Source organism: Akebia trifoliata, chromosome 6 (genome assembly GCF_017979445.1).
Source record: "Akebia trifoliata isolate Shusen 1 chromosome 6, ASM1797944v1, whole genome shotgun sequence".
Taxonomy (NCBI): domain Eukaryota; kingdom Viridiplantae; phylum Streptophyta; class Magnoliopsida; order Ranunculales; family Lardizabalaceae; genus Akebia; species Akebia trifoliata.
The window spans coordinates 25,371,405-25,390,225 of record NC_141380.1 but is presented as its reverse complement, the minus strand read 5'-3'; the positions used below and the strand labels follow the sequence as shown (position 1 = coordinate 25,390,225).

At 39.3% G+C, this 18,821-nt stretch overlaps 1 protein-coding gene across 1 annotated transcript in view; it reads left to right on the top strand.

Annotated features, from left to right (window-relative positions):
* Positions 1-18,341, top strand: part of LOC147400497 (1-acyl-sn-glycerol-3-phosphate acyltransferase PLS1-like) — a 36,778-nt gene extending 18,437 nt beyond the window's left edge. Inside the window, exons 8-12 of the mRNA XM_086446197.1 lie at positions 16,437-16,562; positions 16,947-17,039; positions 17,340-17,426; positions 17,509-17,709; positions 17,934-18,341. Of these exons, the coding sequence (XP_086302323.1) occupies positions 16,437-16,562; positions 16,947-17,039; positions 17,340-17,426; positions 17,509-17,709; positions 17,934-18,023 (597 nt within the window). The 3' untranslated portion in view covers positions 18,024-18,341. The remainder of the gene's footprint in view (positions 1-16,436; positions 16,563-16,946; positions 17,040-17,339; positions 17,427-17,508; positions 17,710-17,933) is intronic.
* Positions 18,342-18,821: the final 480 nt, after the last annotated feature.

Here is an 18,821-nt window from a genome sequence, read left to right as displayed (position 1 = left end):
AGAAATTTAGCCTAATCTAGTTCTTTTGAGATAAAGCTTTGACGATGATGATTTCAATACCTTCATTATTAGGTTGGTTTTAGACCAAAGCTTCTCATTGGTTGAGAATTTAGTATGCTGCAAGTAACGGTTGGTATTGGCTTTATGGGGAAGGAAACTTGTACTTTTGAAGTATACTTTATGATCTTGGGGTTTAATATTCCAGGAATACGTCCATTTCATACCTTGCTATTCCTTGGAACATTTTGGGATTTTGTGGAAAAAAGGTCTTTCCAATTTTCTGCAGAAATTTAGCTTCATGTTACAAGTACAGTGTAAAACATTGTTATCGTAAATCATATTGGTAAAGCTGAAACCTCCCCATCATGATTAGTCTCTTAAGATGATATGCCAACAAAGTAGGATTCATGTTCATTCAGATTGATATGCTTTGACGCACTTTGACAAATTTTTCTTGATGCATAAATGGCCTAAAAACATTATTGTTTAAAGCAATTAGCCCACTTGTACAACCATACGTGCTTAATAGACTTGTGCTTTTGGCACTCGAGTGCTTAGATACAGTACACTGAATGAGTTTGAAATGCATTGACACACTTGGCAAGTTTTTCTTGATTCATAGATAACCTTGAAAAGGCAACATTTAAAGCAAGTAATCACCTTTTACAGCCAAGACTTGCACTTTTGTGTACTAGTGCGCTAATATACATTACACTCAACCATGTTTTCAATGCTTTATCGACTAAAAGTATGATGTTCAATGGTTCTACTTTTGACAACACATTTTCCATAAGGAACTTAGGATCTTTTTCTAAGATATGTACAAGGGACTATGGTACCCTAAGAAGCATTGCACCAAACTTGCTTGATACTTTTTTCCGTTTATTGTGGGTATCCCCAACCCGTTTGGGTGAGACTAATCCCATGGTCACACGCACCACTCCCTTGGAAATTCCTACATGCAACTGGTTGAGTCAAGGGCCAATCGGACTTGGAGGTCTATGTGGGGATCATAGATCTATACGGGGACATCTTGCTGCAGGTCTATGAAGTGCATATGCTATGTGTGGCTATGCGGTTTTCGAGTTCGAAAGATTGACACTATGTGGTTTGGAGTTGACACCATTCATTTTTGAAAAGGGTGTGAATGGCCACCCGGATAATAGTTTTAAAAATTTGGTTTTGGGTCTCGTAGTGACTCTCGGAATTGGATAAGAAATTGATCTACCTAGAGTCTAGGTCAAGGGTTCAATTAGAGAGTGGGCAAGATGTTAGACATCCATCTTTCTCCACCTTAAGTGGTAACCTTGAAAGTATGGCCATTTAAGAGAGGGAATCTTAACCATGACTTCGCCTTAAAATCATACAATTTTGAAAAGTATAGGTCTCGATGGTTATGGGCCCACTCTCATAGAATGAGGATGGCCCAATTACCTTTAGCTTCAAAACGACTTTAGTAGTGAGTGCACCAAGTGTATGTGATTTAAAAAAATAAATATTTGAAAATGGCTTCAACCCCCACACTTTCGATTGAACCATAGTCCAATCTACCTGGAGTAGGGAACAATGTTCAATACATCCTAATGCCTTCCAAATTGAAATTAAATAAGAGAGAGAAATAGAAGAGGGAGATGGAGGCGGGGGAGAGGAAAGTACTTAAAATCTTACTCTAACCCACCTTGAAGCTTGAGTTTCTCTTTTTTTCTTGGTCTTATTATTCTTCTTTAAGTTCTTAATGATATATTTGTTTAGATCTTTTAGAGAGAGAGAGAGAGAGAGAGAGAGTAGGAATGCGTAGAGATTTGTGTAGAGTTTTTGGGTTAAGAGAGGGATTTGATAGTTATTGAGGTTTGGGGAAGCTTTTAGGGTTAAAAGGGTCCAAGATGAAAGGTAAGGGAAAATAACATGGGTTTTTAGGATATACTATTTGTGGTTTGAGATTAGAAGAGGGTAGAAATGGGAAAAAGACAAATTGTCTTTTTTGACCCATGCCCATTGGTTGAGAAGAATTTTAGAAGAGTAAAGTCAAGTCTCATAATGAGAACTTGGCGTATATTTATAATCAATAATAATGGAATGGACATAAATGCCCTTACAAAGAAATAAGAAATAAAGTGAAATAAACTAATAACAAAAAACGACCATTCTAATATTTCCAATACTCCCCCTCAAACTGGGGAAAATATATCAACTATGCCCAGCTTGGCAAGGTGAGAGTTAGTAATAAAAGGTCCAACAGATTTTGTAAGCATATCGGCCAATTGATTTGAAGAAGGAACAAAGACTGTCTCAAGTATACCAGATCGAACTTTCTCCGTGAGAAAGTGAACATCAACCTCGATGTGCTTAGTCCTTTCGTGAAGGAGTGAGTCAGATCCAAGCATGATAGCAGATTTGTTGTCACAGAAAAGGAATGAAGAACTAATAATAGGAAATCCCAACTTTGTCAGTAAAGATCTAAGCCAAAGAAGCTCACATGTGCCAAGAGCCATAACACGATACTCAGCTTCAGCAGACGAACGAGAAATCACACTCTGTTTATTACTTTTCCACCAAATAAGGTTACCACTATAGAAAGTACAGAAATCAGATGTAGATCTCCTATCTGTAAGAGAACCCGCACAATCAGCATCAGTGAAACATGACAAATGTGGCTGAGTAGTAGACGAATAAAATAGGCCTAGACTAGGACGAGACTTCAAATAACGAAGGATACGATACACAACGTCAAGATGAGAGGTACGCGGAGCATTCATCAACTGACTGACTACACTAACTGCAAAGGTTAAATCCGGTCTAGTGTTAGATAAATCAAATTGCCTACGAGTTTCTGGTAAGATGAAGGATCAAATAAAAGTTCTCCAGATTCAGCATGAAGACGATGATTCTGATCCATTGGGGAAGAAGTAGGACGACAACTAAGTATACCAGTGTCCTGAAAAAGATCCAATGTGTATTTGCGTTGAGATAACGAAATATCACGACGTGAGCGGGCTACCTCTATTCCCAAAAAATACTTGAGGGGACCTAAGTCCTTAACCTCAAAGGCATTACCCAATTGCCTCTTAACCCTGTCAATCCACTGTGCATCATTTCCAGTTACTATAATATCATCCACATATACCAAGACAATGATTTTGGGATCATCTATCCCTCGTCGAATAAAACAAGTATGCTCAGAGTGGCATCTAGAATACCCCATAGATAAAATGACCTCAGAGAAACGCTGGAACCAAGCTTGTGGAGACTGCTTTAGGCCATACAAAGATTTGAGAAGGTGACACACTTTCCCAGAATACTCCCCCTGAAGGCGAAACTCAGGAGGGGGATCCATATAAATGACCTCTGTCAAATCCCCGTTTAGAAAGGCATTTTTCACATCAAGCTGGTAAAAAGACCATGAATGACATGCCGCTAAAGAGATAAGAAGATGGACAGTAGAAAGTTTGGCTAGAGGGGCAAACATGGCACCAAAGTCCTTTCCCGGAGTCTGCGTGAATCCCTTAGCGACAAGGCGGGCCTTGTAGCGATCAACAGTACCGTCTGCAAGATACTTGACTGTGAAAACCCATTTACAGCCAATAGTGCGCTCCTCAGAGGGAAGAGAAACCAGTTCCCAAGTGTGATTATTTTTTGCAATGCATCCATCTCAGTAGTCATGGCTCTAATCCACTTAGGATCACGTAAAGCCTCAGATACAGACCGAGGAATCCGAATAGAGTCTGTGGTGGCAAAATAGGCTCGATAAGAAGAAGAGAGACCCTGATAGGAGACAAACTGGGCAATAGGGTGATCAGTAATACACCCTCGCTTACCCTTGTGAAGTGCAATAGGTAAGTGAGAGTCAGAAATGGAAGGAACAGGAGTAATTAAATGGAAGGAACAGGAGTAATTGTAGAAGGAGATATACCTGAGTTTAAGGAAGAGATTGGCAAAGTTTGAGAGGGGGGAGGGCGACGAGAGTAAACCTGCAGCGGTGGTGAAGATGAAGGTGGAGAGAAAACTGGAGATGGTAACACTATAGGAGAATGATCCTGTAAAGGAAAAAAGTCCTGTAAAGAAGATGAAGCACGAAAAAATGGAACATTTTCAAAAGATGTGATATCCAAGGAATGAATAATACGATGAGTAAGTGGATTATAACACCAATACCCCTTTGACATAGATGAGTAACCCAAGAAAACACAACGAATAGCTTTGTCATCAAGTTTGGTGCGATGGGGAGTTCTATCCTGAACAAAACAAGTACACCCAAAGTCTCTTGGTGTAATAGGGAAGAGGGTGCTATCAGGTTGAAGAACATGAAGAGGCACCTGCCCCCTAAAGTGCGGCTCGGAACACGATTCAGTAGGAAAGTAGCAGTAAGAACTGCCATATTCCAATATGACTTGGGAACATGCATCCCTTGCAGAAGGCAACGGATGATGTTCATGAGGTGGCGGTTCTTACGTTCTGCCACCCCGTTTTGCTCAGGAGTGTATGGGCAAGTTAATTGATAAAGCATACCACGCTCATGGAGATGAGACTGAATCCCATCAGAAATATATTCCCCTCCATTATTTGTTCTAAGTGATTTGACAGTAATGTTGTACTGAGTCTGAATTATTTTAAGGAAATTAACAAAAATAGGAAGCACCTTAGAGCGAGAACATATTAAATAGACCCAAGTACAACGAGAATAGTCATCAATATATGTAATATAATATCTATGGCCATTAAAAACAGTAATAGGAGAAGGCCCTCACACATCATAATGAACTAAATCAAAAATAACATTAAATCTATGCATGCAAGGAATATAGGATGTACGTGTGTGTTTGGAAAGCTCACACACAGAGCACTAAAATTTGTATCTACTACAAGAATTTTTTAAAGCAGGAAATAATGAACATAAGTGTTGAAAATTAGCATGTCCTAAGCGAGCATACCATAAGTCTAAAGTCTGGGAAGAAAAATTATGATTCCTAGTGAGTGGGAGGACGGAAGCTGGAGCAGCAGTAGGTGGAGCGCCAAATAGGTAGAGCCCATCCCTCTCATACCCCTTGCCAAAAATCCTCCTCGAAGTCAGGTCCCGAAAGACAGTGAGTAGGAAAAAATGTTGCAGTACAATTTAGAGATTTTGTTATACTACTCACAGACATAAGGTTAAGAGAAAGGTGAGGAACATGGAGAACAGAATCAAGGGAAAAACTCGGCGTTAAGGAGATAGTACCTTTGCTGTGAATAGGGGTAAGAGACCCATCAGTAAGGCAAACCTCTTTATGAGTAGTAAGAAAAATGGAAGAAATAAAATGAGTAGATTACCGGTCATGTGATTAGAGGCACCCGAATCAATTACCCAAGTCAGAGGAGCAGAACCAGACTGAGAGGCATGAAATGCAGAAGAGGTACCTGGAGGTGTGGTAACAGATGCCACTGTCAAGGATGAGGGAATCTGAGCCTAGAGCTGATCCCATATAATAGCTGTATTCTGCGTCTGTAGATGTTGCAAATCAAAAGGTCCAAAGGATACAGGATCAACAGAGGTAGATTCCACAACAACAACACGAGGCTGTCCCCCAGAAGATCTCAATAGGTGGGGATAGAGTTGAAAGCAGCGGGCCTTCTCATGGCCAATCTTCCCACAATGACTACACGTAAGGTCACTACCTTTACCACGTCCACGGCTTCCATGGCCTCGATTCCCAGATCCTTGAGTACGGGAGGTTGAGAAACCTGAATTGACTGCAAGAGCCATTTGATTTGTATCTGGAGCAGAGATAATGATAGGAGGTTGAGATTGAGAGGGAACTATACGGCGAAGACGCTCATCGCTATCAATAGTCGCAAATGTCTCAAATAAAGAAGCTAGAGGAGTGGTATTAAGGATTTGGGTTCGTAGTGCCTCAAACTCAAGGTGTAGACCCATGAGAAACTGATATGTCTGATGCCGAGCAATCCTCTTAACTACATACCCTGCTGCTTCGGCAGACAATTCAGCCATAGACTCATAATGCGATAACCCCTCCCAAGGGATTGAAGGAATCCAAAGTAATCTGCAACACTCTGATTTCTTTGGGTAGCCTGAGCAATATCGCGGTAAAGTTCATAGATCCTCGAGTCATTGCGAGCATGTGCATATGTTTGAGTAAGAGCAGACCACAAAGAAAAGATAGTCTTATGATACATAAACATAGTGTAGATGCGTTGTTCCATGGAGTTAAATAACCACCAAGAATGGTGCAATTATCAATTTTCCATTGTTGAAATTTAGGATCAGTGATAGGTGGCTTAGGAACAACATCTGACAGCCAACCAGATTTTCCTCTACTACCCAAATAAAGTTGCACCGACCGGGACCAGGATTGAAAGTTACGACCATCTAGTAAGGCATTGGTTATGCGCTGGACTGAGAAATTAACCCCAAGGCTTGTGGTAGAGTCCTTAGTCTCGTGAATCGTCGTCATTGCACACTATGAACAAAAGAAAATATTGGATTGAAGGGAGATCTACCCGTATTAGTATTATTGAAGGTCAAATAATGATATTGATTGTGTTGCTGTCGAAGAATGTCACAAAAAATTATAGTTCCCTGCTGTTGACAAAGCCCCAAACTATTATCGTAAGTCACAGAGACAACCTCTACTTGAGGCGTAGGTCTTCATACCATCCTAGATCTGCTGTAAAATTAAACGTAGGACTTCCAACTATAGGCTGCTATTGTCGTAGGGCTGTTCAAAGCCTGTAGGTGATATCAGATCTGATCGTAGGGTTGTTTCAAGCCTGTAAGTTTGATCGTAAGACACCCAACCACCTGTAGGTGGTATTATATATGATCGCAGGGCTATTTCAAGACTGTAAGTCTGATCGTAAGACACCCAACTACCTACAGTTGCTGTCGTAGGGCTGTTCAAGACCTGTAACCTGATCGCAGGGCTGTTCCAAGGATTGTACACTTATCGCAGGGCTCCCAACCACTAGCAGCTGTTGTTGCAGGGCTGTTTAAGGTCTGTGGGTTTGATCGGAAGTCTATTTAGGGCATTTAAACTGATCACCAAGCCTGTAGGTCTGATCGCAGGCTTGTTTAGGCCCTTTAGGGCTGATCGAAAGTTCGATCTGCAGCTATCGCAAGTTGAATTAAGCCTGTTTCTGCTGTCACAAGTTGAATCAAAGTCTGTTGGGCTAATCGTAGTTCACCCACCAACTCAAAGGGTTGATAAAATCCTTTTCAAAAGAGAAGCCTTAACGTAGGGCAAAATTCACTGCGCAAAACTCTATTGCAGCATGTGAAGAGCTAATAAATTCTCTATCGCAACATGCGATGAAGTGAATATAAGTGTATAGAAAAAAAAAGAGCCTCTGAAGGGGAGAAACTCCAGATGAGGCTACCGCTAGGTGAGTGCAGTTCGGAGATGGAAGATGAGAGTTTTTTTTTTTTCTACCCTGATACCAAGAAGAATTTTAGAAGAGTAAAGTCAAGTCTCATAATGAGAACTTGGTGTGTATTTATAATCAATGGAATGGACATAAATGCCTTTACAAAGAAATAAGAAATAAAGTGAAATAAACTAATAACAAAAAAATGACTATTCTAATATTTCCAATAGGTTGGACCCATATGGGTTGGGTCTTACAACCCTTGCCTAGGTTGAATGTGAATTAAGTGAGGTGGTTGATTGAGGGAGTAGCTAAGATATGGTGGTTAGGTAGTTGGTTTTGGGAGGGTGGAGGAGATGGTGACACATGACAATGTTGTAAGCATTTGGTGGATTAGGTGAGTTGATTAAGGAGAAGGGGTGTGGTGTAGTATGGGGGATGACTTGTGATGGAAGTTTTGGAGAAAGTGGTGGAGTTTGGTAATGACTAATGACATGTGGTATGGTGGGGGAGTGGTGTATGTTGCTTTTGAGGGTGATGTTAGGTAGATTGGATTTGGGAGGGTTAAGGTGGTGGTGACATGTGGCAAGGCTTGATGGCATGGGGTTTTTCCTTTTATGGACCTCGACCTTGACCTTGGACAATGGGCATTTTCATTGAGTTTTACGGTAGTGTTGGATTTGGAATTAAGTTAGGATAATGGATATGAATAGGATATTGGGCTTGACTAGGGGTTTGGTTTAGAAGGAAAATGACCTTTGTAAGTTGGGGGTAAAAGTTGGTTGTGGTCTAGGTTAGAAAATGAGTAAGGGATTGAATTGGCTAAGCATTAGGGTTAGGATTCGATTAGAAATTGATTTAGATAGGGTTTGAAGAGGGGTTTAGAAGTGGTTTAGGAGTAGTAGATTCTAGATGGGCTTGGAAGTTAGCTTAGGATTTGATTTTAGGATTAGGTTAGGCTAAGAGGAGAGTGATGACGAGCCAAGAAGATGATTGGGCTTGGAAGTTAGATAGGATTTAAGGGAGGTTTTATTGTGGGTTTATAGGCCTATTGAAAGTCTTAGGGCCTCTATTTTGAACGAAAAAATTGAATTTTGAAAATTTGGGCCCATTGACGATTTATGGATAAAAATGCATTTTTGTGGACCTTTTCCGAGTGGGGCCTGTTGAAATTGGGGAGTCTACATTATGTTTTTGGGACGTGTTTTTAGTATTCAACCAGTCTCTTCCTTCCCATAGCACAATTTGTACTTTGGATGAAAAACTTTCATGACATCATCCACATACTTAGGTTCAACACTTCATGGCCAAACTAATCAAGAGTTTCAAACTTCCTCCCCAATACAGGAATGGTTAGGGTATAATTCAGGTTCAACATTCAAAAACTTCCAAAAGTTCAACTTGTTGTGGTTTGTGGAGCCTGATAGTACTGGTCAACAAGAGTTACTGTAAATCAAGCCATGCCTTCTCAAGGGTATTTTCGTAATTTCACTAATATTATGTAAAATCCTAGTTAGGTTTCATGGGGTATTTATATTTCTTGTTTTTGGTGAAGGGGTGTAATTTGTAACTATGAGTTTTCTCTCCATAGTGGAATCAGTGTGATTTGTGGACATACCTCAATCTTGAGGGAACCACATAAAAATCTGTTTCTGTGTGTGATATGTGTTTTGTTGCGATTTGATTCTTGGTTGGATTTTGGAAGATGCAAATCGAAAATACCCTCTATCAGAAAGATCTTTATGTCCCTCTAGGAGGAAAATCGAATAAGCCTATGAACATGACAAATGATGACTGGGAGATTCTCGATAAGAAAGCTCTTGGTACGATCATATTATCTTTGACTTCATCTGTGATGTTTAATATCTCTAAGGAGAAGATGACACCAGATCTGATAGCTGTTTTATCAAAGATGTATGAGAAACCTTCTGCCTCAAATAAGATATTCCTGATGAAAAGACTCTTCAATATGAAAATGGCTGATGGTGATAGTGTGGCTGAGCATCTGAATGAGTTCAATATAGTTACAAGTCAATTACAATCCGTTGGGATTATTTTTAAAGATGAAATCAAGGCTTTATTATTTTTATTTGGATTGTCAGATAGTTTGGATAGTCTAGTGATGGTCTTGAGCAACTCTTTTGGTTCTGGTACGTTAAAGTACGATGATGTTGTTTTTGTTCTCCTAAGTGAAGAAGTGCATAAAAAATTTTCAAGAGCAACAGAGACATTAGAGAATGCTTTAGATATGGAAGAAAGATGCAGAACATCAAGAAGAGGAAACAAAAATCGTGGGGGTTCAAAATCAAGGAGAAACAAATTGAGACCTCCTCAGGGAAAAGGAGATGGTTGCTGGAACTGTGGTAAAAAGGGGCACTTCAAAAGGGACTGTAAAACTGCAAAGAAACCTGTTGAGAACAATAATCAGGGAAGTAAAGACTTGGTAAACCTCTCTGATGATAATGATTCTGATGCGTTGATATTGTTTGTTGCTACACAATGATTTGTGGGTTGTAGATTCGGGTGCGTCGTTCCATGCTATCCGTCATAGACAAATTCTACAAAATTATGTGGAGGGTGATTTTGGAAAGGTCTATCTTGGGGATGAAGAACCTTGTGGCATTGTTGGAAAGGGCGATGTACACGTTAGCTTATCAGATGGGAGATCTCTACAATTAAAAAATGTGAGGCATGTTCCACAGTTAAGAAGGATTCTGATTTTTGTTAGGCAACTTGCGGATTCAGGAACATTTACCACATTCTTAGGTGATTCATGGAAGATGACAAGGTGGACTATGGTGGTAGCGCATGGCTAGAAAGAAGGTACATTTTATTTTATATCTAGTACCAATAATACAATTGCAGTGGCAACCACAGGGCTGGATGTAAATACATGGCATCGGAGACTTGGGCACATGAGTGAGAAGGGAATGAATGTAATGCATTCAAAAGGTAAATTATCTGGACTAAAACAGATTAATTTAGACTTTTGATTGCGTATTTGGACAATAAAAAAGCGTGAGTTTTATTAAAGTCAAAAGGGATCCAAAGCTTCAGAATTGGAGTTGGTTCGCACTGATGTATGGGGACCAGCTTGGGCACCTTCACTTGGTGGTTCTTGTTACTTCGTCACTTTCATTGATGATAATACTAGAAAGCTTTGGATTTACTTTTTGAAACATAAATCTGGAGTATTTAATGTGTGTAGAAAATGGAAAGCTTTAGTTGAAAATGAAATAGGTCTAAAATAGAAGTGCCCCAAGTCAGATAATGGTGGAGAGTATTGCAGTGATGGATTTGAAGAATGGGGCACACTTGATGGGATCATATGACAAAACACAATTCCCAAGAAACCACAGTAGAATGGTGTTGCTGAGCACATGAACATAACTATTATATAACGTGCTAGAAGTATGTGGATTAATGCTGCATTGCCCAAATCTTTTTGGGCAGATGTCGTGAACACTGCAACTTACTTAATTAACAGAGGACCATCAATTGCATTGGACTTTAGACTGCCAGAATAAGTATGGATATGGCATTGGTGAGTTTGGCTATCGATTTTGGGACTTAGAAAATAGGAAAGTCACTAGGAGTAAGGATGCATTATTCAATGAGAAAGTAATGTATAAGGAGAAGTTAGAAGAAAAAAAAAGTTTAGAAAGTCCTGAAGATGATAGGTGTGTGGAATTTGATGAAATATCATCAAGGGATATATTAAAACCTATTGATGGAAACATTCAGATAGAAACTCAAACTTTTCCTACTCAGGTCCCCCTTCTGCCATTAAGGAGATCTACTAGATCTACCCAAGGAAACATCCCAGTTCGGTATCTATCCTATTTGCATTATTTATTGTTGATTGACAATGGTGAACTAGAATGTTATGAAGAAGCTATGCAGGTTGAAACCATGAACAAGAGTGCTTGGGAATCAATAAGGAGAGACGCAGAGGTTCCTTGGTCTAAAGTTGTTTGGAGCAAAAGAAGAATCCCTAGACATTCCTTCGTTGCATGGATGACTGAGGAAGAGTCTTCTAACAGTAGAGAAAGTAAATAAAAGGGGATTCTATTTTGTCTTTATATGCATTCTTTGCAGGCAAGCAAGAGAGGATAATGGCCACTCCCACCTGTTTTTTAATTTCCCTTATAGTAGTGAGATATCGATGGAAGTATTAAGGAAATTTGGAGTGCATCGAGCAAGGGTAGATTCGGCCCCTTCATGAGGCTCAGTTTATTGCTTCCTTACTGCTGAAAGGATCGATTACTGTAACGATGATGTACGGTGCTTTATGTGCTACAATTCATCATATGTAGAGGGAATGTAATAGGCGTTTCTTTGATGAGGTAAGCATGGACATACACCACTTCTTCAAGCTGATTAAAGCTGATATTCAAGGTGTTTTTTTTTTTTCTTTTTGGAGGAAGAGGTCCCAAGCTCAGTTGTAAGACAAGTAATGAATGATTGGGGTTGCAAAGCTGTATTAAAGGGACTTGCTTAATTCAATGGATTCCACCAGAAATGCGATCTATCAAATTGATTACAGATGGTTCATGGACGAGTGAATGTGGAGGATTTGGCTTCAAGATAGGTATCTGCCATCTCCTGTACTGCATCATTCCCCTCTGCTTGGAAAAAATCGCCCACGAATTTGGCATATCATCATCTGAGGAATCACTATGGTAAGGAAGAAGATGCCGAACATGAAAGAAATCTGAAGTATGAATATGACTAGGCAGTTGAAATCTGAAGGTGTTTGGATTAATCTTCTCAAGCACCTCAAGAGGACCAATTTTTCGAGGACCTAACTTGTTAGACTAACCAGCCAAAAGATGATCCTTAGTAAGAACAGCCCGCACAAAATCGCCAACTTCAAATTCAAAGAGAAAACCATCATGTAATATAAAGTCGGACCTTTTCCTTGTTTTAAGATCAGCCATAACAGAGGAAAATATGGGTCATCTTCATATAAATCCGAAAAGTGTCAAACCCAATTACCTGAGATCGCATGGTAGTTAGAAGGGGGACACGCCGACTGAGAGCATCTGCCGCACGATTTTTGGCTCCTGATTTGTGTTTGAGCATGGAAGTAAAGTCTTGCAAAGAATCTGACCACATCATCTGTCGAGAACTGACTTTATCTTGGCTACTAATATTCTTGAGGGCATCATGATCAGAATATAAAACAAAATCAGAATGAATGAGATAGTGCCGCCAATGCTTGAGAGTTTGAATGACCGCATAATACTCCAACTCGTAATTGCTGTAGTTGCGCTTTGCCCCATTTAGCTTCTCACTGAAAAACGCAATAGGTTTGCTACGTTGACTTAGAACAACCCCAAAATACCGATTTTAGAGGCATCTGTATGAATCTCAAAGGGTAAAGAAAAATTTGGCAAGGACAAGATCGGTACTGTAATCAACTTCTGCTTTAGTAACTGAAAACTCTCCTCTGCCAAATCAGTCCAAGAACTGCATGCAATTGGTAATGGGTGCTGAAAGAGTACTGGAATGTGGAGTAAAACGTTTGTAAAAAGAAGCAAACCCATGGAAACTCCATGCATCATGCAAAGTTTGAGGCCGAGGCCATTGTTTCACAGCTTCCGCCTTAGATTCATCAATGGGAGATGCCATCTTTTGAAATGACATACCCTAGAAACAGAATTCGATCAGTACAAAAGGTACACTTCTTTGGTGTAGCATAAAACTTCTCTTGGCACAAGATTTTCAAGACCTCAGACAGATGTCACATGTGTGACTCCAGATCAAAACTGTAAATCAGGATGTCGTCGACATAAACAACACAATGCCCCAAAAGGGCTTTAAAATGTGGTTCGTCACTCGCATAAATGTACTAGGTGCATTGGAGAGGCCGAAAGGCATCACCAACCATTCATAGAGCCCTTCACGAGTTTTGAAAGCCATCACCGATCTGAAGTCGAATTTGATAGTAATCACTCTTCAAATCTAATTTGCTGAAAACTGTGGCCCCATGTAATTGATCCAATAAATCATCTAGGTGAGGTATCGGGAAGCAATATGTAACAGTAATCTTGTTAATAGCGCGACTGTCCACAGACATATGCCAACTCTCATCATTTTTCAGTACAAGCAATGCCGGAACATCACAAGGACTGAGGCTTTCCTGTATATAACCTTCAACAAACAATCCACCAACTTGTCTCTGTAATTCTGCGTGTTCTTTTGGGCTCATGCGATAATGAGGTCGATTAAGAAGGGTTGAGCCAGGAACAAGGTCAATGTGATGTTGTACATCACGCAAAGGGGGTAAACCATTCGGGAGATCAGTGGGGAAAACATCATTAAACTCTTGCAATACGCCTTGAACACAATTAGGGATATCAGGAACAATATACTAACTTGACCCATTAGTAAGTACACCATTCCAGAACTTAACTTCTCTTTTGCGAAATGCTGCATCAATAGGTAAGAAGAATTCTCAGTGGACCCAAACTTTTGGCTAGGCATAAGGACAATATGAACCGAATCCAGTAAGAAACTATAAGCATTTCTTTTGCCATCATGTAGAGCCACTCGATCAAATTGTCAGGGTCTGCCTGACAAGAAATGACATGCAACCTTCTCCACAACATCACACCAAATAACATCCTTGTATGTAGTACCAATAGAGAAATTGACAAGGTATCTTTTAGAAACAGTTAACTCGAATCCTTTCTTCAACCAGTGCAACAAATAAGGCTTGGTGTGCTTCTTAGTTTGCAACTTTAGTTTCTTCACAGCCTCTGGCCTCTGCAGCCACCACGCTTTCACAACTGCCGGAATCGATCACAATACGACAAACTTTGCCTCCAATTGTGTGGCTAGAGTGAAAGTTATTATTTCGCAACCAACCATCGCTTTCTTCATCTTTCGGAGTGAAACATGATCTCCTGACAACTAACATATCACCTTCATCCCCATGTACCGCCTCATCTCGTATTTCATCATAACTAGCATCAAACAAACGATCGCCTTCAAAAGCAACAAAATCTTCTACGGCAGGATCGTTGTCCACAATTAGATTCTTGCCTGGATGACCACTCTTTCGACATTATGAGGCAATGCTATCAGACTTGCCACAACGAAAACACTTGATATCTGCCCTGTTCCGAGGGCCCAAATCCTTCTAAGTACGCTGTTGAGTACCACCCTGCTGATTTGTATGCCTACTTGTTGGAAATATTGTAGGACGACTGGTGACCGTATTTCCACCCCTTAAGTTTAATTGTTTCTCCAAGTTTAAAGCCCTTTGATGAGCTTCAGACACTGACCAAGTATTTGGAAAATTTTGGCGCATACCTCCAATATACTGAGAAACAAGTTTCCCATTGGTTTCCAATAATTCTGCCCGAGCCACCAATTGATAAAATTCCTTTGTGTACTCTTCAACAGATCTGGAACCTTGATGAAGATTTTGAAGATGCTGGTACAACTCTCGAGTGTAATTGTAAGGCAGAAAAGCGGCACGCATGTGTTCCTTCAATTTGTCCCAAGACTCAATCTTGGATTTCCCTTGTTTGTTACGTGTCGTCTTAACCTGTTGTCACCAACCAGCAACTCTTCCTCTGAATCTTGTCACTAAGAAAGGAACTCGTTTGTCTTCAGGAACCTCCTTGAAGTCCAAGACCTCCTCCCCTGCAAAGCCAATCAGTGAGTTCGTCAGGCTGCAAATTGCCTTGAAACTCGGGAACTTCGACCTTTTACCCAGATTCCCATCGCCTGGAATCTCGAGGTTGGTGAGCCGCAGGCCAAATTTCCTCTTGAGGGATCATCTGTTTCTACATCGTCTCTGTCATCTGCAAAACATGAATCTTGAAAACGATGACGCTCAAGCTGTTGCTGCAAAGCAGCCATCTGGTGGGCGAGCGCTTCAACCTTCCATGAGAGTTCGACGATTATGTCTCGCTCCATAACATCTTCTAGAGGGGCTTCACGAACCACACCACGTCCTCTTCCTCCACAGGGCCATGTTTCAAGATCGTTGTTAGCTTTGATACCAACTAATGCAGGGCACTAGAGTAAGAAAAGCTCCAACACTCAACACAAGATAAACTATGAAATTTTATTAATTCTCTGAAAATCGATTATTACATAAAAAGCGAATCCTTTTATAAAGCAAGGATTGTTAATTAATGGAAGTAAGAAAATTTACTAAAAGTAGAAATTTTCGTGTTGGCCATGAATTTGGAAACTACTAATCGAGATGAATTTAAAGCAACAAACGGAATTAAAAATAAAACTTTCCTAAAGAAAGTTATAATGAAAATAAAACTTTCCTAAAATAGCAAATATACTAATTTGAGGGCCTAAATGATGGAATTCGGCCAAAATCCGAGTTAGACAATTGCATAGCTATTGGTATTGACCGTTAGGACGTTTCTGATTGAACTAGGGTCTTCCGAAGTTATTCTGACGTCGTTGGGTTTTGGACTGTTTTCTCTACTATGCTTCAAGATAGGTATTTGCCATCTCCTGTACTGCATCACATTTGGGATTGAAGCTTCGGACAGACAAGGGAACCAAGATAGGGAACTGCCTTTATAACAGTTTGTGAGGCTCAGAAGTAAGACTTTGGTGCCAAATCTATAGTTGGGGTTTGGTGCATTTTTTTCTTTGGCTCACATTTTGCCATTAGAATTACTGAATTACTACTAAATGGACTTTGTGCCACTCGTCCGATCGTCAAATTGTTTCTTAGACGTTTTCCTTGTATCTTCTCTACTTCTATGGTATTACTATGCATTGGCTTGTATCTTAGATCTTTTCTATGTATCATTTGTGTAGTTCTACTGTAATTCTCAAAGTGTAATCTGGTCTTGGAGTACTGTGGGGTGTTCTTTTGATAGGTCTTTTTGTTTCTGTATTCTTTTGGGTGGTCATTGACCCACTTTTTAAATAAAATTATCTTGATCTTTACCAATTAAAAAGAAAAAAAACACGACTCAAACAAGCTAGTGTCATTTAAAAGCTCTCTTGCTCATGGTTCTGTGTATTTTGCTGGAAAAAGTAGTTTTGACAATTGGTATGTGTGACCTGACACTCGTAGTTGTTGATTTCAGGGTTTTGTTTCAGCTGTAAGCAATATGCGCTCATTTGTTCCTGCTATATATGATGCAACAGTGGCGATTCCAAAAAACCAGCCTTCTCCTACAATGCTAAGAATCTTTAAGGGGCAACCTTCTGTAGTAAGCTAGCGATGCCCAAGAATTTTCAACAATATCATTCTACGGATTTTATTATCTTCAATCATATTTTAAGCCTAATCATCTAATTGGCCTTACAGTGTGCCCAAAATTTGCTTGTTATTCTCAAATAAAAACAATACCTGAATGTTGAAATTATGTTCATGAAGAGAAAAGAAAAGGAAGAATGAAAAATATGATAGGCCCTAAATTTTGTCTGAAAAATATGAGCAAGCCCACATTTTTTCTTGAAAATCTTTTGCGTTGAAAATATTTGTACGTACTAGATTCATTATAGAATTTTTTTGTTTTTTTTTTGCAGTATATTATATGTGTCCTATGAGATTATCTGTCCTGACCAAATTCTCATTAATTTACATTCCACAGGTGCATGTACACATAAAGAGGCATTTAATGACGGAATTACCCGAGACTAACGATGGTGTAGCACAGTGGTGTAGGGATTTGTTTATAGCAAAGGCATGTATAATTGGGTCTTGTTAATGTGTGCCCTTAGGGCACGCGTTAAAGTGCAATAAATAAACTTTGGGAATTGAATTTTGTACCGAAAATGCCCTTAAAAAAATTACATTTTACCAAAATACCCTCAGATTCCAATTTCCAAAGTGTATTTATTGCACTTTAACGTGTGCCCTTAGAGCACACATTAACAAAATCCTGTATTAATTTGCTTTTTGTTTGTTTTCTTCATACGTATCTTTTGTCTACATTCCTTAGTAGTTAATGTTTTTTTTGCCTTTATGTTTTCTTGCCTACAAGGATGCTTTATTGGACAGACATTTGGCTGAGGACAATTTTGGGGACCAAGATTTGCAAGAAACCAGTCGACCAATTAAGTCTTTGTTGGTACGATTTTATTCTAATAATTCAAATTGCATGCAATCTCAAGAGGCATCATCTTATTCTTCTCCTTTTTAAATGAGAGCAGGTTGTCATCTCTTGGTCATGTCTTCTTCTGTACGGGGCTTTGAAATTCTTCAAATGGTCGTCACTCTTTTCCTCATGGAAAGGATTTGCATTTTTGGCTGCGGGCTTAGCTGTTGTTACGATCGTCATGCGTATCTTCATTTTGTTCTCTCAATCAGAGCGGTCCACTACTCCCAAGGTAGCTTTTGTCAAGCCCAATAATGTGAGAATGCCATCCAAGACAAACTGAGACAAATAACATTAATCAGCATTGTTGTATTTGTGCGTGTGCATGTGTGTATGAGTATGTTTACATGTATGTGTAAATATGTGTGCGTGTTATGTGTACATGTGCGTGTGCATGCATGTGTGTATGTGCGTGTTCATGTCTTCATTGAATTTTGTTCACATAGGTGGAATTTATTAATAGTTGAAAGAATTTTACAGGAACAAAATTCCCTGATTGCCAATTGTAGAATAGATGACGCTCATCTAGGGCTTCAAGATCCACTACTCGTCCAACCTATATTTCCGTGAATTGATCTACTTGTTGATCCAGCATCTGATTTGTTGACGTTATTCTATGACTTATACGCTAGATTTATCTCCACTGTAATATTATTATATTATTATGAGAGCTGCTATTGGCACTCCAACTTTTACTTATTAAGGAAAAGTTGGGATGCCAATAGAAGAACTCATATTTTTTAGCTAGATTTCTAGTTTTTGGGTTTAGGACTTTAAATGAGCCCAACCATAATTGTAAACAACTACTGAAATTGTTTGACCGAGTGTTATAATGTTCTGTAATGTTGAGATTATAATTTGAGCCATATCTTTGCATTGTTTGAAGAGTCTGTTATAATCTTTAATTGGGGTGTGATAAATAATTTAAGAAATTGGGATGTAATAAGTAATAGTTGGGGTGCCAATATGGGTGCTTGTTTCTTTTTTTGTCCAATTGCATGATTCGGAAAATTTCTAAAGTCCTATCAGATTGCAATGGATTATGTGGTCTATCGTTGAAAACTGAACTAGTGACCAAACTGAATTTATTTGCCAAACTGGTTCAAGAATTCGATAACAAAATGTAGAAAAAATAAGCTTACTGGCTCACATAAAGAGTCTGAAAGGGCTTTTACATCCCTTCGGTCCAAGCCTCTTGTACCTCCTTGAGAACTATTCGTTTCTTATTTTGTGACTCATGTGTTGACAGCAATGGACTTTGTTTTTTTCCTGCTAAGTCTTTTATTATAGCATCTAACATTGCACATGGTTTTTTTTTTTTGAATGAAAAAATTGAGGTTGATAGGCTATACATTTTTATTATTTTTC